Source organism: Zonotrichia albicollis, chromosome 22 (genome assembly GCF_047830755.1).
Source record: "Zonotrichia albicollis isolate bZonAlb1 chromosome 22, bZonAlb1.hap1, whole genome shotgun sequence".
Lineage (NCBI taxonomy): Eukaryota > Metazoa > Chordata > Aves > Passeriformes > Passerellidae > Zonotrichia > Zonotrichia albicollis.
Genome location: NC_133840.1, coordinates 11,392,916 through 11,415,327, shown reverse-complemented (window position 1 = coordinate 11,415,327; position 22,412 = coordinate 11,392,916). Strand labels below are relative to the sequence as shown.

At 46.6% G+C, this 22,412-nt stretch overlaps 1 protein-coding gene across 2 annotated transcripts; it reads right to left on the bottom strand.

Moving 5' to 3' along the window:
• Positions 1-384: 384 nt before the first annotated feature.
• Positions 385-20,966, bottom strand: FKBP6 (FKBP prolyl isomerase family member 6 (inactive)). Of its 2 annotated transcripts, XM_074557035.1 has the most exons (8): positions 20,466-20,963; positions 19,028-19,117; positions 18,245-18,447; positions 16,994-17,113; positions 15,817-16,011; positions 15,419-15,528; positions 12,074-12,161; positions 385-851 (listed from the first exon to the last, which is right to left on the bottom strand). In XM_074557035.1, exons 1-7 carry the CDS (start codon positions 20,719-20,721, stop codon positions 12,086-12,088), a joined length of 1,050 nt encoding a protein of 349 aa, XP_074413136.1. In that variant the 5' UTR covers positions 20,722-20,963; the 3' UTR covers positions 385-851; positions 12,074-12,085. The 2 variants fall into 2 exon arrangements, with proteins under 2 accessions (XP_074413136.1, XP_074413135.1); XM_074557034.1 differs by lacking the exon at positions 12,074-12,161 and having other exon boundaries at positions 20,466-20,966.
• Between the last annotated feature and the right edge of the window lie 1,446 nt (positions 20,967-22,412).

Here is a 22,412-nt window from a genome sequence, read left to right as displayed (position 1 = left end):
TCCAAAGTCCTTGTCCAGCTCTCTTGGAGCCTCTTTACACAGAGGAATGGGCTCTAAAGTCTTCCTGGAGCCTTCTCCAGGTGAACATCCCCAGGTCTCCCAGCCTGGCTCCAGAGCAGAGGGGCTCCAGCTCTCAGAGCATCTCTGACTCTCTGGATTTATTCAATACCAGCCACAGCCCCATGAATGCACACGGAGTTTGGAGTTTGCTTCTGGAGTTTGCTCCAAAGCTGGTATTATTCAGCAATTTTAGATCTAGCATCAACATTCACAGGAACGTTCAGCCAAAACAAAGAGTACAACAACCAGTCACCCATGAAGGGAGCCAGCTCTACAGACCCCATTCCAAATTCCAGCTCCTTTCAGGCATCAATCACTCTTGCAATCACTTTTATTTGTGCAATACATTGGCACAAGTCCTGCCAGCTTTAATGTCCAGGTTGGTTTATTTCCTCAGAACAAAAATATCAAACATTTTTTTTACGAACAACCTGTGTAAACAGAAAACTTCATGGCATCCTCCTCCCCCTTACAAATTTCCTGAAAGCAGCCTGGCATCTATCTGCAAGAGGCAGGACATCAGGAAAGAGTTTTCTTCAAACAGTGTGCATGGGAGAAGAGAAGGAATTTACACAGACCCATTCCTCTCTCCAACAGCACGGATTTAATTATTCTGGAAACTGCCTCAAAACACAGCAAACAAACCAAACTTCAGGAAAATCAGGTTGTGTATAAACACTGAACCTTCACTTCAGTCTCTTGAAGTAATGCAGTGCTCCTGCCCCTTTTCCCAAATCTTGTAGGTGATGCTGAGATCTCCATGTGCCAAAAGGCGGACAGCTGCAACAGTCCTAGGATGACAAAGTATCACAGTCAGTGTTTCTCCAGCGTCACCTGCACAGTTTATTGAATGTCAGCTCTCAATGATCCATGGTTACCAGCACACACCTCCAGTGACCCTGAAAGAAACACCTAGAATTCCACAGATTAGCACAAATGGAACAAACACAGTAAAATCCCCTTAAATCCATTCAACTTCCTCATGAAAGACTTGGAGAAAACAGAGTATTAAGTGACAAGAACTAAAAACAATCCAGGCCCTCAGGCAAAGCCCCAAAGCACTCCTTGGGCCACCTCCCTTCCTATGCAGGGTCATCCATGCTTCCCGTCACTTAGACTTTTCCTGGTGCTGGGAAACTGAAGCCTGGATACTTACTCTGCCTTTGGGAGAAAGGTGAATCTTGTATGACACACAGGAATTTCTCCTCAACCCAGATTTCTATTGTTTTTCCCCATATTTCCCTGCCCCCAGCCCCTTCCTGTTGCAGGACAGGAACACTGGAAGGCTTGGCCATCTGGCTGCATCCCAGCAATGGATCACGGAGCACCCCCAGCACTTTGGGCAATTGTTTACCTCACCCCATCACTTGCAAGTTGGGTCCTTAACAGTCTTGAAGCCCTGGCAAGGGAAATGACAATTTCCACATCCAGCAAAACCTCTTTACTTCATCTCAGCCTCCACCCATATCTCCCCCTTCTTTAGGGTAACCAGAAGGAAATTCATATCTTGGTGCAGTATCAGCTTGGTCTGGGTAAGAACCAGGACTGTTTTTAAGTGGTGATTCCTCCCTCCTCAGCTCTAAATTTGAAAGGGGAACCTCTGGTTACTGATCAGGACTTGGCTCACCTACCTCACCTTCTAATGTCTTCACTGACCTTGTTGCCAAAAGCTCACCTGCTCCTCCAGTGCCTCTCCCAGGTGGGCTTTCCCTCTGCTCCTACAGAAGCAGCACCTTCCTCTCCCTGGTCCTCAGACAGAATCAGCACCTTCCCCTGTGTCTGGTGCCACAGGTCATATCCTGCTCTCCTTGATGTAGCTGCAAGTGGCTCCTCTCAAATACCAACACAGAAAAACTCCTACTGGAAGTATTTCCCCAATTTGTGAGCACAAAAGACACCAAAATACTGTTGGAACATAAGCCTTGTCCCACTCCCATCCACAGGATTACCAGCAGAAGGAAAAACAGAATAAATGAAAACCAAAGAAAATCCTTAGAAACCTTTCCCCAGTATCTGCCTCCTACAGCAGCTCTGAGTATCAAAAGACACCACCCAAAAGGTGCATGACCTGCTCACAGCTCAGGAACACCAGGAGCCCAAACCCATTTTTATACTCTTCCAGCATCTGCATGCCACCACAGCTGACCCAGCCAGCTCAGCTGCAGTGGCCATTCCAGCACACGTAAATCAAATTACTGGTAGCAAAATAGGAAAGCCTGTTCCTTAGAGGATATTGAGTTACAGGCTGCTAACCAGGAGGCAAAAAAAAAACAAAAAAAACCAAAAAAAAACAAAAAAAAAAAAAAACAAAAAAAAAACAAAAAAAACAAAAAAACAAAAAAAAAAAAAAACAAAACAAAAAAACCAAACAAAAAACAAACAAACAAAAAACAAACAAACAAAAAAAAAAAAAACAAGAACTGTGAGGGAAATAGCTTCTTTACATTCTTTACAGACTAAAAGAGGAGAAGATGAAGCATCACATGACGCTCAAAATCCACACCTCATTCATTATACATCCTTGAAAGGCACCACAGGATCACAGGATAACTGGGGCTTTGAGGAAAATCAAGACTTTCCAGCCCACCCCTAATGACTCATCTCCCTCTGATGACCCTGGAGCAGTGGGATCATCAGTCCATGGGCTCAGAGCCACACAGAACCTATGACCAAGGGCCACCCTGCCAGAAAACTGGGCCTGAGTCAGCACAAAGTGCCTCCTACAAGGGTTGTCCCAAATTTAAAGTTAAGGATAATAAAAGCATAAATGAGTTGAGGAATTTTTAATACTGTCAGAAACACAGGAATGAGACTTCCAGTCTACCACAAACGGGAAGTTAGTGCACTCACCAAATCCCATGCTACAACCTCGTTTAATAGGCCCCCTTGTACTGCCAAACCTTCCAAAACTTTGGGGGTACACAAGGTTCCTGACACACAAAGGTATCAGTTGTCAGTCCAGGCTGGCAGCACTTTCCAGGAAAAGAGGGAAAGGAAGCCCATAAAGGACACTTCAGCTGATCTTCTCATTGAAAATGAATTAGAGGGAGAAAAACATAAATAATTTCTCCAGTTCACGGCAGAAAGTTCTTTCAACCAGAAGAAGGAAAGAAAGACTTCAAGTGGGAGAAAGGAATCCTTATTCTTGGATGTGCTACAGTGTTCTCTGTATTGTTCAACTAAAGCACCCTTGCTCCTCCTAAAATACAACTGACCTCCACTCTGCTACTTGTCAGTCTAATCCCAACCCCACACAGCAGTTCCTCCACATGTTCCCAACAGGTATACTTCAAAGCTGATCACTTGGTGTTCCCACCAGCATTTAGCTGGGGTGGGGGTGTCTAATTTGGAACGAGCCTACAGCTAACTGAAGCTTCTTGTACAGGAAAAAAAAGGATCAGACCAAGAGGTTTCTGGTTTCACAGCTGCTATTTGAAGTAATTAAGTCTTTACATGCAGCTAATTAAAAAAAATATTCAAACTGAAATCCTAAAGCCATTTCAGGGAGTGTTTGATCAGTTTATCTCTTTCATTTCCACCAAATGGCTCCACAATCAGAAGAGAAGTAGAGGGGAATCACAGGACCCTGCAGACAGAGCAGCTGGATAAGGTTCAATACCAGTGCTGCTCCTGCATGGAGGAGAACAGCACACTCCAACCAGAGCCCTGCTCCAAGGTTTTTTTCCTTCACTACAGCAGATTGGCAGCAACTCAGCCATGAAATTCAGCAAGGCACATTCAGATTTCAAAGGTCACACACAAGCCTGTTGGTCTCAGCTATTTTAACTCATCCTTTGGAACTACAAAGCTGATCATCAATTCATAGGGAGTAACACACCAGGTCACGGGTCATTTATAATCATAATTATATCACCTTTACTCTGCATTAAAGCCACAATTAACAGTTAATGCTTAAGTAAGGCTTTACAAATTTTTAAGCTGCTTTTCTGCATAAAAAACTGCAGGTGCATCTTCCCCAGCTCCCCCTCTTCTGCCTCCATCTCTAGAAAGGCTGCAGGGAGGCACCAAACACAGCAGATAAAGTTCCTGTCAAAACGCGAGGAAACTGGAAAACTCAGAACTTTGTGCACTTAACCATGGTTTCTGCTAGTTCAGCCCTCACAGCCCCCATGCCTTGAGGCAGTAGCTCCCAGAGTGCTGCACTGGGATAACCCTCAGTGAGAAGAATGCTCCTCAGGGCAAGTATCCAAGAAATCGGGTTGGTGGTGGCAGTCTGGAAAGCTTTCGCATCTCAGAAAAGTGACCACAAACGACATTCACAGAAATGCAGCCTCCCCTCGTAGGGGAAACAGAACATCTCCTCTTCAGTGCTTCTGTTCAGATCTAAATGGGATTCACAACTGAGCACGGAGAATAAAGGAAGGGAAGTTGTGACTCAGTAGCCAGAAGGATAAAGCACATCCTAACACTGCAGCTCCACATGAGCTTGGCTGGGAAAGCAGATGTTATGTGCACACATCAGCAAAGAGCCAAAACCATGAACACCAACTGCCTGAGAAGTGCTCTTCACTCAGAGCCTGACCAGTCCCACAGGCATTGACACTCAGGAGAAAAACCACTGCAACCAGGAGGGAACAATCTCATGGACTCCATGAGAGGTTCCTAATGCTGCAGTGCTCCAGAGCGCTAAGATGAAATTCCAGCAGCACCAGCGTGCTCTCAGCAGCTGATAACATTAGGTGCTGGGCAATCCACCCTGACACCAGGAGAGGAACAGCTATTTACAACACCAGCCTGTCTCGATTTATCTGGGCATGAGGCATTGCCATCCTAGGGAGCTTTCTCTGAGCGGGTGACATGCCTCAGGGAGAAAATTCCCTAATTAGGGACCATTGATATGCTCTCTGTGGAAGTGGCTCTGCAGTCAGCCATGCTCTCCTCTTTTGTCTGTAAGTGCTCTTTAGGGATGTCCAGCTGTGAGGGCTTCAAGCAGCTACTCCAATGGTGGAGGTGGCTGTGGATATAGTCCCAGAGCATGGCAGCACACAAGCACAGACACCCACCCTTCCCACATCCAAAGTCAGAGTCCTATCACAGATGCCCAAATCCACAGAAGAAAGTGGCAGGAACAGATATGCTGCTCCTCTTTTCTAAAGCCAAACCACATAAACGTCAACTGCCATCTCAAGATCTGCACTTACACACATTTTTTCCTCTGGACTTTTTTTCCATGTCAATTTTCAAAGATTCTCACCTCTGCAAAAGATCCACAGTCAGTTCCAAGAGCTGCATGTATGCTAGAGAGACACTCTGTGGCAGGAGGAATTCTCCAGAGATCTGTAACAAGTCCTGACTCCAAAGGCCCTGAATGCTGATGACATGCACTACCATCCTGAACCTAAAGTGATGGAAGAAGAGCTGTGAAGCCTGCTTAGATCTGGGATAAGACAAGAATACATAAAGCAAAAAGGAAGAACATAAAGCAGAGCTCTTTCCCAAGCATACCTTTAAAAAAAAAAAACAAACCCTTAAAACAGCACCCAGCCAAAGCAACAAAAGTTCTTGTTCAGAGAGCAAGAGGTCCCGTAAGAGGAACGATTATGGGAAGGTGAAAGAAGTGATGAACTCATCAACACACACTTGTGACTCAGGAAGGACTTCATCCAGCAAGTAGGGGCTGAAACTGATCCTCAGAGCAGCTCCCAGTCCTTCAAGTGCTCAGATAACCTCTACGACAATAAATGTTCAGCATTCTATGGAATCAACAGCCCCTGATAAAGCAGGGTGGGCTGCACAAGAGGCACATTAAGGTCATGTCTATCCTTACTGGAAGTAACTCTTGAGCTCTGCAAACCAACTCTCAATAATGCCAAGACACTCCCTGTATCTGAGGCAAAAAGACTTTCAAAAAGCTCATTCCCTAAATATGGAGCCCTTGGGGGGACTTCTGGTGCTCACAGCCAAAACCATCACCTGCTTGCAAAGTGCTCTGCCACTGTGTCAGACACACCTGCTAGTGCTCAGATGCTGTTCCAGCAGGGATGCAGCCCCCAATTCCATCAGCTGCTCTGTGCTGCTGATGATGAAAAAGACACTCCAATATGGAGAAGCTGAAGGAGCTGGGAAGGGGCTCAGCCTGGAGAAAAGGAGGCTCAGGGGGGCCCTTCTGGCTCGACACAGCTGCCTGAAAGAAGGGGGCAGCCAGGTGGGGGTTGGGCTCTGCCCCTAAGGAACAAGGGACAGAACAAGAGGGAAGAGCCTCAAGCTGTGCCAGGGGAGGTTTAGTTTGGATATTCTTGAAATTTTTTTCACAAGACAGCTGGTCAGGCACTGACCAAACTGCCCAGGCCAGTAAAGTGTCCATCCCTGGAGGGGTTTAAGAGATGTGTGGATGTGACACTTGGGGACATGGGTTAGTGGTGGCCTTGGCAGTGCTGGGGGAACAGGTGGACTCTGTGATCTTAGAGGGCTTTTCCAACCTTAACTCTGTGATTCAGTGATTCCATGCACAAGTGAACAAGGGTGAACAAGGCTCAGGAGCTCACAAGTAGATGAGTGTTTCTCAAAACCACAATGAACACTTATGAGGGCCCTCAGCACTCATCACATTAACCTCAGCTGCTCCTGTATCATCACAGCTACTGCAATGCTCAATTAGAGCATTTAAAACTCTGCTCAAGTTTGTTGGTGTTTCATTGCTCACTAAAGCAGAGAGCTGGCAGGTCTCAGGACTCAGACTAGCACCAACACCCTCTCATACCCAGGAGAGCACTTCACCTGGAGGGCATCAGGGCAGTAATAAGCATCCATGACCATTAATAATCCCTGGATTAAAGACTAAGAAAAAAAGGAAAAAGACATCTCTTCTGTTAGTTCAAAGGAAAAGTCTGGAGCCTCTAAAGCAGCAGGACTGGTGCTCAAACAGAGCAAGTCGAGGAGAGAAAGGAGGCCTGAAAAATTATAAGTCAGGGAAAAACTTAGGATAATCATGTGCCTCCTTGCTGCGGGAAGTGAGGGATAGTAACCTTGAGTGCTCTGCAAAGCTAAAACTTCATAAAGAAATTCCCATCTTAGACATAGCCAAGTCTGTTTAAACTCTACCTGCATGATAAACCAGCTGTTTTCAGGGAATGGAAAGAGCCCAGCAGCTTTTTCATGTTCTACTGATTTGTAACACCACAATATTTTATATTAGATCTGCTGGCAAAGGCTCTGAGAAGTAAAACCTCACACAGGGATATCCCCTGGGATCTCAGCGTGGTCTTCCCAGGACTAGTGCCAGGTGACCTTTAACAGGCAGGAGCTGGAGGAGAACAGAATCACAGAAGGTTGGATAAACCCTCTAAGATCAAGTCCAACCATCAATCCAGCACCACCAGGTTCACCACTAAACCTTGTCCTGAAGTTCCACATCCATGCATTTTTGGAACACTTACAGGAAAGGTGACTCCACTACTGCTCTGGGCAGTCTATTCCAATGCTTTACAACCCTTTCCAGGAAATTTCCCCAAATATCCAATCTAAATCTGGTACAACTTGAGCCTGTTTCCGCATGTCCTGTCACTCACCACCTGAGAGCAGAGCCCAACCCCATCTGGCCCCAATCTCCTGCCAGCAAAGTTTTCCTTTCAGCACTGTAGCCAGGAATCTGCTCCTACCCCACCTGGGAGCCTTGTGTTTGAGCACAAAAGGAAATTACAGGCTTTAGGCACTTCCTAAATCAGAGAGAAGAGCGGAGGGCCCATCTTTGGATAAGGCTGGGGACTAATACTTCACCACAGCCTTGAAGGACAGGCACAGTGGGACACTGGGATATTGCACAGGTCTCTGTCCTTTCCATTTCACATCATCTTGTGGCTTCTAAGTCCTGGCCAGTGCTCTCAGTCAAGGCAAAGCCAGCCCAGGTGCATCCAGACCCACACCCAGTGTGTCCCCTACAGGGATCCCTAAAACCAGGCACGACAGTAATTTCTTCAGTTTCCAGAAGAGATCAGAGCCCAAGATCCTTTCAGAGAGGTATCACAGGTACTACTGCAGGCAGGAACTGCAGAAATCCTCAGAAAAAAGTGCAAGATGCTAGAAGAGAGCTGGAAGGAAAACAGAACTCAACAACCTCATTAAAGCCTTTCTTCTTCCTTTGCTTAACAAGAAGAATGCTTAATTAAGTCTTCCTTCAAGCCTTCCCCCTCACCTGGCAAGGCTCAGCAGAAAGCAGAGACTTAACAATTTCCTCTGCAGCACAGAACACCTCAGTGGGACAGGAATTTGCATATTCTAAAGGAGCAGTGGATCGCTGGTTCTCTGCTGTTCAGCCGCAGTGGGGAGGGACAAAATCAGCAGGAGGTACATTTCAGCTCTGCTCAGGAATAAGAGAGAGCAGGAGGGAAAGGAATAAACAGCAACTTGCTCCAAGTCTGGAGCTTTCCCAAGGCAGGAGTTTGATTGTGTTATACACAGACTTCTCAGTTTATTTGCAAGTCTCCTGCAGCTTAGTAGGTCAGTTCAACTGGCAACTGCTGCTGATTTTAAGCCCAATTATAGCCACTTCTACCTGGTGACAAAGCCTCAGTTCTGCAGCCAATTCTCACCCATTAATGCCTCCAGAATTAATAGAACTTGCTATTCATGGTAATCACCAGTTTGACCTCAAAGTTACTGTTTCCTGTCATAATTTCAGTCTTGTTTGTTTTCACTGGAACATCTCCCTGTGTATTCCCAACTCCTGGGACCACTTCTCCTGTGTAGGGAGCTGAGATACATACAAGCTTTCAATTCTGGCTCACCTATAACCAAAAATAAGAGCACAGAGACTCATCCTCCTGGGACAGAACTATCACCAAGGACCCTCTACTAGAATCCAGACATTCTTAGGGAAGAGTTTCCCAGTCCTCATGATTTAGTTCTCTTATGAGAGAGAGTCCACAGCAACACAACAACAGAAAAGTTCTTTTTTTTTTTCTCTTTTTTTCAGATAGGTCCTTCAATCAAAACATAACAAAAAGCTCCAAAAAGCCAGAGGCCTCAGCCCACCATTCTGCAGTTTAGGGAACAGCAAGGAGGACTTCAAGCTCTGCACATCCCAGGAAACTGGGCTCTACATACCTGCATCACAAAAAGTGAACGGAGACTTCCAGGGCCCAGCTTGAGACCCAAGAGATTTAGAAGGAAGTGCAGCAGGATGGATTTAAAAAGGAGTTTGTGTCTTTGTTTCCCTCTGAGTACTTCCCAATTCCCCCAAGAAGCACCACAAGCAGCCTTGCATTTTGCCAAAGGGAGATCTATTTTGACCCAAAATTCCATTGAAAAGGTAGGAAATGTGTTCTGAGCAAGATGCTTGTGGCAAATGGAAGATCTGGGCTCTACAGCAGCCAGGGGATACAGAAATCATGGAATAGTCTGGGTTGGAAAGGACCTTAAAACCCATTGGTTTCACTCGCTGCCATGGACAGAGGCATTTTCCACTAGACCAGGGTACTCAGAGCCACATCCAGCCTGGCCTTGAACACTTCCAGAGATGGCGCAGCTCCAGTTTCTCTGAGCAACCTGTGCCAGGCTCTCACCAACCTCACAGGAAAGAATTTCCTCCCTATTTCAAATTTGAATCTTCCCTCTTGAAGTCCTTAAAGCTTAAAGTCATTCTCCTCTGTCCTATCATTACAAAATCTGTTGCAAAAATATCAGGCAGAAGGAAGATGTTCAGGTGCATAAAACTGGGTTTAAGTGTAATTATACAAAACAGCCCTGGATTATTTAGTACAGAGAAATGAACTTTGTTCCTGGAACACAGCAGGGTTCAGCAAAGGCATAGCAGTCTCAGCTTGGAAAGAGCTGTGAAGCAAGGGATGGATGCAGCAATGTTCAGGAGGGAAGAGATACTACAACTGAGCCATTCAGGAGCTGGACCACGGGTCAGCTCAGTGCTCCACAAGCACCTGTCAGCTGGTACATAGGGAGCTTTTCTATAACTTTTGTGATTCCACTGGTCCATTAACCATGGACTGCAGACAGACACTGAGTGAGGAGATGGGCTGGGAATGCTAAGAGAATGGATTAAGCTGCCCTGCCAAACCGCCCCAGTACAGCCTGTACTCTAAACTTAACTGGTACAAAGCTGTTGGAAAACACTAAAGAATGTTCTGCCTCAATTCTGACCAATTCCCAGTGTCTTTGACAGGGAGGAGGAGCTCCTGCTGGAACTGCTTTACTCCTCTCTGAATGTATAATGATGTTTTAAAGCAGCAGCACAACCTTCAGCTTGCACATGGCCCTGCAGGAACTTCCTCCAGCAAAGGACTTCTTTTCCCATGAATGAACAGTAGATTTTTGTTTGGGTCTCAGTGACTTATGTTCATCTGGGAGACTTAGCTTCCTTTTAATACTGCAACAAAAATCAACTTCAAGGAAGCCTGGAAATATTCTTGACTGACAGCTACCCATCAGCTGTGTAAGGTGGGAGAACTCCACACACAGAAGTCAGTGGATAAACTGGTTGATAAGCAGTTCAGTCCAGCACTTAAGCTTGCCTACAGGACAGAATTTTCGCCCTTCTCCCCTGCACTTCTCAGTCTCCTCTAACCAAAATCACTGGTTTTACTTACACCAGATGTGTGGAAATCAGCATCTTCACAAGATGCTCTGTGGGAAACGAGAAGCCACACAACCTTCCTGGGGAAGACCTGTCTGGTGCCCCAGCAGATCACCACAATCATCCTGACTCCCACCACAAACCAGGCCCAGGTGATCCCAGATCCCCACAAGAGCTTCCCAGGTCAAACACCACCACGGATGAGACCCAAGATAGATCCTATGTGCTTCCAAACTGCAACTTCCTGAAACGCAGCAAGTGGAAAATCAGGGCCTTTTGCCAACTCTAGAGCCACAGACTTTCTGCACAAGACACCATCAGTCTTACATCCCCTTTCAGAACTCCTCTCCTGGGGACAGGCATCTGCTAACACACTTACTAAAGTCTCATCCCAAACCCAGGGCAGGATGACTTGTGCTCTGAGATCACATGCCCAGCCTGGACCAGAGCAAGGAGCAGCGGAAGAGTAAAGGCAAGGAGATGTCCAGATGATGTCCAGATGTCCAAAGAGATAAGGAATCATGTCCAGTCAGGAGAAGGTTGCGTTCCTTTAGGAAGGAGCATTAAATCCAACCTCTTCCTCAAACATTGCCTTAGCTTCCTCACAAGCACAAAGAGACAACTTTAAAACACCAGAGCTGTTGGAAAGGCTGCCAATATTCATTTTCTGCTAGCGAAGAGGTACTGTCTATATTGCAGGAGAGACAACAGCAGCAAACTGATGGCCCTGAGCTGGGGATGGTTCACGACAGAAGGATTTTGTCATTTTCCATAATTCTCTCCCTAGGGTTTCCCCAAAGCAAGAGACCAGAAAAGATTTCTGCTCCTGCTTGCACCTCCCCCTGAAGATTTCAAGGAAAAAAAGATGGATCAAAGAGCCTTTTTGCATTCATAAACCTGTCAATTTTTCTAGAAGATTTAAGGCTTTAAAGAGTCCAAAACATTTACTTGAAGTTTTCTATCCAAACAGACCTCTTTTAATACTTAAAAAAAACCCCCAGAAATAAAATATTTAGATTTTTCTGAAGTAAGGCATTCCGACAGCTCCAGACAGAAGTGCTGGAAAGGAGGAGGAAATCCAATTTTTAAGTTTGACAGGAACTTTTCTTTTTTTTCCTTCTCTTTTGACTGGCAGAGAAACAAGACTACAGAGCTATTTCAGCCCCTGGCTCTAACCAGGAATAGCTGGGATGAGCAGCACAGGAAACAACAAACCAAACTTACTCAACTGCCGCCAGTTCCATGTCCCTGTCCCACACATGCTTTGCCTCACAAGAAAGATTCTTCAAGGTGATGATGTAGCAGTATTCCACCCCACCATCCTGCCCTTCCTCTCCACACACTCCTACCACTTTCCATTTTGCCTCCAAAAGCCTATCCCGCAGAAGAGAAGCAAGTTCCCCACCTGAGAACACTACAGGCATGACAAGTTTTGGGAAAGTTCAGCCCTTTTCAAAACCTGGTTACCTTGATTTCTTCTCAGCCATAAGAATTGAGAGGGTCAAACATCTGGCAGCACATTTCTTTCTCCACTTTCATATACTCCTTGTAGTATCTGCAAAGTAGAGCACAGGATGGCGTCAGGGGCTGGAGACTGTCTGTGCCACCCTCAGTGTCACAACCTCAAAATAATGTTATTTTCTGGATATAAATAAATTAACATAATGGAAAATTGTGCCAGCAGCACAGACACAGCTCCTCCAAGCCTTTCTTTCTGCAATGTCAAGGAAAGAGAGCTGGAAATGTGATGTCTCACCCCCAGACCTTGGATCTCTGCTCGGGACTAATTAGATCATTTGCCTCCTGTGAGACAGGTGCTCTCTACACTAGTCCTGGAAACAAGGGACAGTGAGAGGAACCCCACCTGTGTGCTGTGGGATACTTTTGTGAGTCCTTATGCAAGTTCTTTTAGCACCCAGGAGACACTGGTAGTCTGACTACCATACAGCAGGATATCTACATTGGATATATGATCTGGGCAGAGGATAGGAAGGAGACAGCAGGGATTTGTGTCTGGACTAAGTGGATGACAAGCAGATGTATCTTCCTCTGCTCTCTCTTCCTTGCCAGTGTGACAGGATGGCAAAAGCTTCGCAGCCTGCTCCATTTGAACTTTTCCAAGCACAGCATGCTCTGCTCTCTGTGCTCTCACCTCACCGGTAAGGAATCCCTGAGCTGCAGGCTGACTCAGTTTGGGAACACTGTTCCAGGGATCAGTGGCTGCCCACGAGTTCGGTTTTCCTGCATCTACTGCCATATAAGGCCAAAGGGTTTTGTGCAACACACTAGAACCAGCCTGAGGGAGAGGCTGGCTCAGGTTCTCTCAGCCCCAGCCCTCGGCACCCTTGGGGCCCGGAACCTCAGAGGGTACAAAATCCCAGCACAACAAATCTCTCCTGGTAAGTCTCACACCGAAGTTGCTGACCAACGATGCCCACCTGTAGCTGGCACATTCCCACACCTATGACAGCAGGAAATCCAAGAGCCCTTGTTTGGAGGAACAGATTAATACCAGATATGGGAAGAACCTAAATTCATTCTGGTTTTGATGCAAGGCAAGCCTTCCAATAGAATTCCTAGATTCAGCAGCAGAATTTGTACCAAATCCACCACAGCTGGTACCAGATACATTCTACATACCTCTCATCCTGGATTCTGCCTGTTGTTCTCCAGGGGATTTTGCCAAGAATCTGTTTCAGCCAGTAAACAGATGCATTCCAAAGCTTTGTTTTAGACAGCAAAAGGGAGCTTGCTGATTGCCACACAACATTGCTTTTAACAAAGTACAAATGTACTCAGTAAGGAAGTGAAAAGCCACTAAGAACAAGACTTTGATTCATATTCCATTTCTGAAGCATTTGTCAGATCACACTACAAGTTCTCAGGCAAGGGCAGGCTGGCAACTTTACATATCTAGTAAGAGGTAAGGCCTCATTAACAACACCCAGTAGCACGTGCTTCATCTGCTTCACACTAATTCCACTCTTTGTCACAGGCAAAAGACTTCTGCAGTGCTGCCTCCAGCATCAGAAACACATACAGCTGCTGAAACAAGTCCAGAGGAGGCCATGGAGATGCTCCAAAGGCTGGAGCCCCTCTGCTCTGAAGACAGGCTGGAAGAGCAAAGGTGTTTACATGGAAAGAACTCTAGAAAGACCTCAGAATCCCCTCCTTTGCCTAAAGGGGCTCCAGGAGAGCTGGAGATGGACTTTGGACAAGGACAACAGGGAATGACTTCCTGCTGCCAGAGGGCAAGGGTAGATGGGATACTGGGAAGAAATTCTTCCCTGTGAGAGTGGGGAGGCCCTGGCACAGGTTGCGCAGAAAAGCTGTGGCTGCCCCATCCCTTAAGTGCTAAAGGCCAGGTTGGACAGGGCTTAGAGCACGCTGGAATGGTGAAAAGAGTCTTTGCCCATGACAGTGGAATGAGCTTTAGGACCCCTTCCAACCCAAAGCATTGCATGGTTAAAAGCAAAAAGTACACCAGTTTTAACAGGCAGCAAAGCAGGAACTTCAGGACAAGAGTTTAAGATGCACTCAATTCTGACACACACACCTGAACGTGCTGCTCTCTATAGAGCTGGAGCTGACAAAGGCAGAAATGTCTTGTTGCTTTCGAGTCACACCACCTAAACACCATTAGCAAAATTTCCCTTTTATCTACCAAAATATTTCAAACAAATCTAAGTGAATACATGAGGCTACTAGAATCAGACCTTCTAGCATTATACATATACTAGCCTCCAAGAGCAGTCAGCCAGATCTAGTTTAGAACTCCCCAATCTCAGTGGACAATTTGGTAGCTCCATACCCAGTGGGAGATCAGGATGAATACAAGAGATTAATTTAAAATTTCCAGACCAACAGCTAATACTACCTTCAAGCTCTTTGTTCTTTGGAAGTAACAAACAAATTTGCAGACTCAGTGTTATGACAGACTATTTAAAGACAACATGAATACACAGGACAGAACAACCCTCCACCAACATATTCCCTGGCAAAAGGCACTCAGCCAGACTGGCTTTTCCAGCAGCACCAACCACTCTTTTTAGGTGTTACTGCTGCCTTTCTGCAAGTGCCTGGCACTGACATACAGAAGAGGGTTCATATTCAAGGGCTGCTTTGTGAGCTCCAGAGCTGAGGACAGCATTGCTCCTGCCTCAGTACACAGTGCCAGGAAGACAGCATACACTTCTGGGAAAAATCTAATGCTTCTGGCAGTTTCAAAGGAAGAGCATCATGAGGGCATAGACAAGCATTAGTCATGTTCTGGTGGGGTGGGGACATGACTAAAAACTAGCAGGATAGTCCTGAACTCAGCCTGTGGGGAAAGAGAGTTCATCTTCAGGGCTGTTCATTTATTATCTCCAAGATGGCAAGAAATTCACTTTCAATGAATATTAGTATTGGGCACTGAAATACACGCAGCTTGCTGAAAATAACCAACACATCTTAAAGGGAATGAAAATCATACTTATTGAGAACATTACCAGCTGGATCATCAGTCAACTGTATTTCACTGGATTTGAGGTATTTTAGTAGCCCCCACATCCCTGTTCTCACCCTGATCTGCTCACAAGTCAGGACACATACACCAAAGAAATACATGGAAAGGGTGGATGCTTTGAGCTCCTCACTTGCAGCTTCTGGGCCTGAAAAATGTTTCAAGCTGTTTTCTCCACATGCGTTTTCCCAAGTCACTTATTAACCCAATAGTTTGGGGTTTTTTTGAATATTTTAAATATTTTGGAATGGGTATTACAGCCTGTCCAAACACTCTCTCTTCCCAGGTATAGAAAGGAGGGCTCCCACCTTGCTAACTTCTTCAGCTCATTGTTGATATCACGGTTGAAGGGTTGGATGCACTGAGCTCTGGCCAGGAAATCCCGGGATTTGCTGTACTCCCTCATGTAGAGACAAGCCTATCATGGAAAGAAGTTAGATGCATCACAAGATAAATACAGACCTGCTGCCCTTCTTCAGGCCTTGTGCCAAAACAAACTTTCCTGCAACAGAGAAAAGTAATTCAGGAGCACTCCAGGAAAAGCTCCATGTGACACATTTCCAGAGAGCCAGACTTTGCAAAAGGGCAGATGCAGACAAACCACCTTGACTACTGCAGCAGTCCAGAATTCAGCGATTCCCCTCAGCTCATTCTGGGCTCCCTCTACAGACAGGCCAGGATGTTCCATGATGATTTATTTGCCCACCTGGCCACACCTGAAGAGCGCTTTGGCATTTCCTTGGTCCATCTCCAAGGCCAACTCCCCGTATTTCAAAGCTCGGTCAGCACGTTCCAGTTTCAGGTAAGTGAGTGAGAGATTCAGGAACAGCAGCAGTTTGGAAGCGTTGATCTGGCTCTGCTCTGCCTTACTGGAAGAGCTGCGACCCAGGATGGAGAGTGCCTGAGCAGAGAGGGAAAATCAGCCAGTGCACAACAAATCCATCATGGAAAGTGAGAAATCCATCTCATCCAACAGCTACACCCATATTTCTGGTCACCTAGGTCACTAAAATGTAGTAACAATCAAAACTCCAAATACAGGGCATGGCATCCTCAGCATGACTAGTCATGCTGACCATATGACCACAGGCTTAGAAACTTACCATGGAAAGCAGAAGAATAAAATAAAAAGTACCCAGAACTCAGATTTAATATGGATATCTTACAAGATAAATATGGATATCTGGGAAGAAGGCAAGTCAAATTACTTTAGTTTCAAAAATTCAAGCAAAAGCAACTTTGAATCATCTCTACCTCTGAAAAAGTAGCAGATGCCTTCCAGTTTGAGAATAACTGAGCATTTACCCTGCCAGGAGAGGGAGCTAAAGAGGCTCAGACTAGGAAAAAGGATTAGGGGGGATCACCTTCTCACTCTCTACAATTCCTGGACAAGAAGGTGCAGCCAGATAGGGGTCAAGCTCTGCCCTCCGGTAGCTGGACAAGACAAACAGCCTCAAGTTGCAGCACAGGAGGTTCAGGTTGGATACTGGGGAAAATTTCTCACTGAAAGTGTTGTGCAGCCCTTGCACAGAGGCTATTCAGGGCAGTGGTGGAATCCCCATCCCCAGAGGGACTTAACAGCCCTGTGGATGTGGCACTTGTGGACATGGATTAGTGGTGGCCTTGGCAGCTCTGGGAAACAGTTGGACTTGGTGGTCTCAGAGAGCTTTTCCAGCCAAAATGATTCTGTGACTATTCTTTATTTTACCACTGCTGCTCACACAAAACCAGGTGTGCAAGCCCTGTTCTGAAGTAACAAACTATGCCTGGAAAAATACCATAAAGTTATTTGATCTCTAGCTTGTACCTGTTGTGGTGAGCTAAAATAATCCCTTCTTCCAAAGCTTTCCCAAAGCACACCCCACATTTTCCTGGTGCCATACCCTCTTGTATCTGTCCTTGGCAATCTTGAAGCACTGCTTATAGAAGAAGTAGTTGCCAAACTCTCTTTCTGTGGCTGCCACTTTCAACACCTTTTCCAGAGGAAGTCTATCCCGCTGTTCCTGTGTGAAGAAATATCTGAATTTCAGCTCAAACTATAGAAAACAGGCAGAGAACTCAGACAGGACAGTCCTGAACAGCTCCTTCCTATTCACAGAGCAGAAGCCAGGTCCTTATCAAGGCCAGGCCACCACCATGTGGTATCTCCCCAGCCAGGCTGAAACATTACAGTGTTCTTGTGCTGATTATTCCACTAAAGAAGTCAGGAAGCTCCTCAGGCCTAAAGGGGGACTGAAAAAAAGCAGGAATGTGTTCTTAAAACCTGCCCAACTCCTTCAGCACACAGCTGAGTTAACACAAATGCTGACACTGGCACAAAGCTGCTCAAAACATTCCACTGCTCTAATTGCTCTCAGGCCATCTCTGGGACAGCCTGACACTCCCAAAGACAAACAGCAAAGGAAAAATCCCAATAATCATTTAAAAAAAGATAAAAATGGAGGGACAGGTTTTCTTCTGGGTCTGCAAGTTGGAACCAGCTCATAGAGAGGGGTCAGTCAGACAAAATGGGTAGGCAAGGAGGGAGAACAACAAGTCTGGTTTGCTCACAGGGCTTTGGGGGAAAATTTACCTGTGCAGGGGCTGGAGGAGCTCCCCCATTAGCTTCTGCCTCCACTCACCGACCCACAACCACAGCCCAAAGCCCTTGACATGGAAAGGCGAATTAACAATAGCACTGTAACTCACCAGGAAGGAAAGAGGGAGCACTTGGGAGAGGAGCCAAGAGGCAAAGGGTGGGGGCTGGTGGGGCACTGGGACACTGCAGACTGAAGAGGATTGTAACAGTCAGCTCATTACTGTTCCTTGAAGAAATTCCTGGAAGCTGCTGCCCTCTAGTGCAACCATGAGGTTTCTGGTAAAACTAAAAATAAATGGGAGCCATTCCAGCACAGAGGAGCAAACAAAGGCAGATCCCGCCTTCACCCTCTGCATGGGAGGGCAAACAGAGAGAGACATGGAGGGACACAAAAGGCAGGCATGTGGATCAGGGCAGAGCTGGGAACCCAGGGACTAGATACTTGCACCAGCATCCACGTGAACACATGTAACACACAAGCCACAGCAACTGTGAGACAGGACAATGGTGGTTCACCCTCCAGATTTCGGTCTCAAGCCTTATTAAAAGAACTCACACAAGTCAACTCAAAGAAGGTGTCGCACTCCTCTGAGTCTATGAAGTCCAACACCTCCACCTTGAAGAGGACCGTGGTGTTTGGGGGGATGGAGGGAGGACAGCCCCGCTGGCCATAGGCGTATTCCGGAGTGAGGACGAAGAGCGCAGCCTCTCCTTTGGTCATGGACAGCAGCCCGATCTCCAGCCCCCACAGGGTGATGTCTGTCACAATGAGGGGTGGGACATGTGAGCTTCACCAACACCAACACCCTCACACACCAAACAATGACTTCTCCTTAAGCCTGATGGAAAAAAATCCCTGGGAGCTCCTGTCTCAGCAACTACAACAGCCGGTTGCTCCAGAAAGGATTATCAGGGGTACTGCTGCTGTGGGACTGAGCACCTGGCATTGCAAATCCACAGTGGGATGAATTGGAAGGGGCTTTAGAGATGATCCAGTCCAAGCCCTGCCACAGTCAGGAACACCTTTCCCTACACCAGCATGCTACTAAAAGGCCTGTCCAGCCTGGAAAACATCATCTCCTCTCAAGAGACTTAAAACTACCTGAGGGCAGATGGAAAACACCTCCCTACCATTCCCAGGCAGAGGGTGAGCAGGTCCAGATTCCATCTCCCACGTGAACCAGGAGGATTTTGGACTCCATAAACAAGTGTTAAAGGTTTCAAACAACCCAAAGACACCAAACAGCATTTAAACTGAAATGCTTTAATACAACCCCAGAGTCCAAAATGCCTTAATACAATCCCAAGCCCCAGGACAAAGTTTGTGGCTCAAACCTACCTTTTCCAAGTTTCATCAGCCTCGGATACTTGCTGTTCCCATTTGAACAGAAGAGCTTATTCCAATTTCCTAGGTACCCAGAGTACCTCACTGTACAGCCCAAAGCGAGGAGTGGGTAGAAAGGAAAAGCAAGAGGTTGATTTCATATCCCATAACAGCAACATCAGGAGCACACTAATAGTTGTAACCACCCAGCTATCCTGCTTCTCCTTTTCCGTTCTGCTATAGAACAGCAGAGGCAGCAAAACCCCTTCTGTTTTACACCAAAAACCTGGTCACATCCAAGCAGTCAACTGCTGTGTGTTTTAGCATCATTCCCAGACAAAGCAGCTGCTTCACAGTCCTGATCTATTTAAGAGATGTGATTTCGCATTTTTAAGAACTGGAAACTTCAGCCGAGCAAATTAAAATGCCCCAATTATATGCAGAAATATTTAAAAATAATTCCCTAACCAAAGCTGGAGCTCTGGAAAGAGGGACAAGAGGAAAAATGTACCACTACCCCAAGCTCTGCATCTGTAACTACAGTTCTGCCTCAGAAAATACACTGTAATGGGCTCTCTTGACACAGCACCAGGGCCCTGCACTTCAGGAACTGCTTCCAACTTCAAACTTCTCTGTGAGCACAGGTGGGCCCTAGAAATCCTTCATTCCTCAAGGTCAAGATGCCTTTTCATTTAGTGTGTCAGCCACAAGAAGTTAAACAGGGTATCCCAAGTGTTAAAACACTGATAAGGAGAGGAGACAATCTCTGAAACAGAGACACGGCACAGTACAATATCAGCATTTTTAAGTCCTTGTTGTGGTTTTTGCCAGCCCACCAGCATGTCAACATTACAGCCTTGGGGGATTTTCCCCCACAGGCTCTGCCCTGTTTCCCTCAGCACCTGCTCCAGGTCCAGCCACACAGACCAAACCTCTGTGGAGACAGAGGTGACAGAGATGAGCACCAGATCCTCACTCCAGCCCACACTTCCACGGATTTTCATGTTCTTAGTCCTGCTGAACTTAGGCTAAAGGAAACAATTCCTATTTAAAAGCTGCTCCGGAGATGGTTACTGGTGCCTGAACTACCAGTGAATTCAGGCTCAACATTACTGCAGAGCACCCTGAACCTCCCCAGGCAGCCAGGCCGAGCACAGACAGCCTCACTCCAGGACACCAGCCCTGGAGAGACTGCAAGAATCGTGGAATGGTTTGGGTTGGAAAGGACCTTGAAGATCATCCAGTCCAACCTCCTGCCCATGAGCAGGGACACCTTCAAGCAGAGCAGGTACCTTCAGCATGGCCTTTAACATTTGCAGGAATGGGGCAACCTCGGCTTCCTTGGGTAACTTGTGCCACAGAGTTGGGACATCCCTAACAGGGGTGCCCGGCCCTGCCCACGGGACCTCTCAGGGCCCACAGGAGACTCCGGAGGCCCCAGACCCGGCTCTACCTGCCACGGAGGCGGATGGGGGCACGGGCTGCCCGGTGCCGGGGCGCAGCTGCTCTTTGCGCACCCCTCCATCGCCGGTCAGGTCCTGCAGGGGTTGGAGAGACTCCGAGGCCAGAGATAAAGAGGGTGTCGAGGCCGGGGTCGGTGCTGGGGTCGGCGCCAGAGCCCACACCGGAGCGGAAGCCGGGTCCAGGTCCGGGTCCGGGTCTCGTCCCCCGGCCCCGAGCCCCTCCCGGCCGGCGCCGCCCGCCATCATGGCCGCGGCGCCTCCAGCCAATCACGCTCCGAGCAGCGGCTCCGGCCCAACGCGCGGCTTTAGAGCCACGCGGGAATGGACACGCGCCTGCGCAGCACCAACGGAAGGCGGAAAGGCACGGAGCGCCGCGGTGCACGCTGGGGGATGTAGTCCGCGGTGTGCACTGCCCTCCGCATTTTGTTAGAACAAAAACCCCAAATCAACCCAAAACTCAAAACCCAAACCCGACCCCCCACAAAAACAGACGATCAAAAACCCAACCAAACAACTGTACGAAAAAAAACCAAGCAAAAAAACCCCAAAACCCAAACCACAAGCAAAAATCCAAACCAAAGGGAAAACAAAACCAAAACCACCCCCACCACCACCCACCCACCTACCCACCCACCCAACCAACCAATCAAAACCAAAACCCAAAACAAAACAAAACCCAACCACCCCTAAAGCCCAAAACAAACCAAACAAAAAACAAACCAAAACAACAAACAAACACCCAAAAACCACAACAGGCAAAAAATCCAACGGCTTTGGAACAAGTTGGTAAGTTTGGCCTTCTTCAGGCACTTGAAATGGTATAAATGCAAAACTAACGAGAATGCAAAATAGTTGCAGAAATAAGCGCATATTCTTGAGAATTTTTGAGATCACTACAAAAGAACATAGACCCAAGTTTTTTATTCACAGAAGGTGGGAGGGAGGGAGGTGCCCACAGCCTGTCCCCAGTCCCCCTTTGGAGAGAAGGTGCTTCATCCTCTGCTTTGCTGCATCTCAAAGACCTTCAGTGCAAGGCTGGCTGACAGCCCCAGGGTGATCCTTCCACCACCACATTCCCGAAGCTGGACGTTCCTCAAGGAGAAGCCAGGACCATCCCCAGCTCCCCAGGAGATGCTAAGAGGGAAGCCAGGGCATGGGATCATTATGGGATTTGTATGAGGGATGCTCATAAGCCAAACACATTGATAAACCCAGAGTTATTATATGAGAAACTATATTTTTTCACAATCAGACAAAATAATTCCTTGTGCCTTGCCCCACGCAGTTAGAACACTGTTTGGTTTCCTTCTGTTTTTTTCCAAAAGCATGACAGGTTTTCACCACATCACGAAAAAAACCCACAGGTTTAACAAAAAAAAAAAAAGAAAAAAAAAAAAAGAAATTGTAATTCATAGCGAAGTTAACCTAGTGCTTGGCTATTGTGAGATGCAAAGCTGTGTTTCGTGTCAGGTACAAACAGGCGATGTGTATTTGTGAATGCAAAATGTGTGGATACCGACAATGGGAAAGCTGTGCATTCTAATAATAACTGAGGAAAATAAAACATGGAAAAAGGCCTTTGAATCTATCTTTTGTTTGCAATTAACCCTGGTTGATTTAGGAGCATTGGAATTAAGGTGTTAAAGATGTTGCTTTTTGCTTGCATTTAATCCATAAAAAGCTCTGCAATAATAACCTTTTGAAGTACAATTTTAGAATATTACTTGTATCCTTGAAACTATAGCTTTGGAATATATATAAAGGAAATATGCTTATCTCACGCCTTATTGAAACAGAGGAAAACAGCTTGAGAAAGGAAGATGAACATCACCTCAAGGGTTTATGGCTTTGACCAAAGGGAAGCTGGACATCACTGTAATGAGATTTATTGTCTCTGCAATTTAAAGGTGGACACACATCTGGGGAGCTGGACCCCG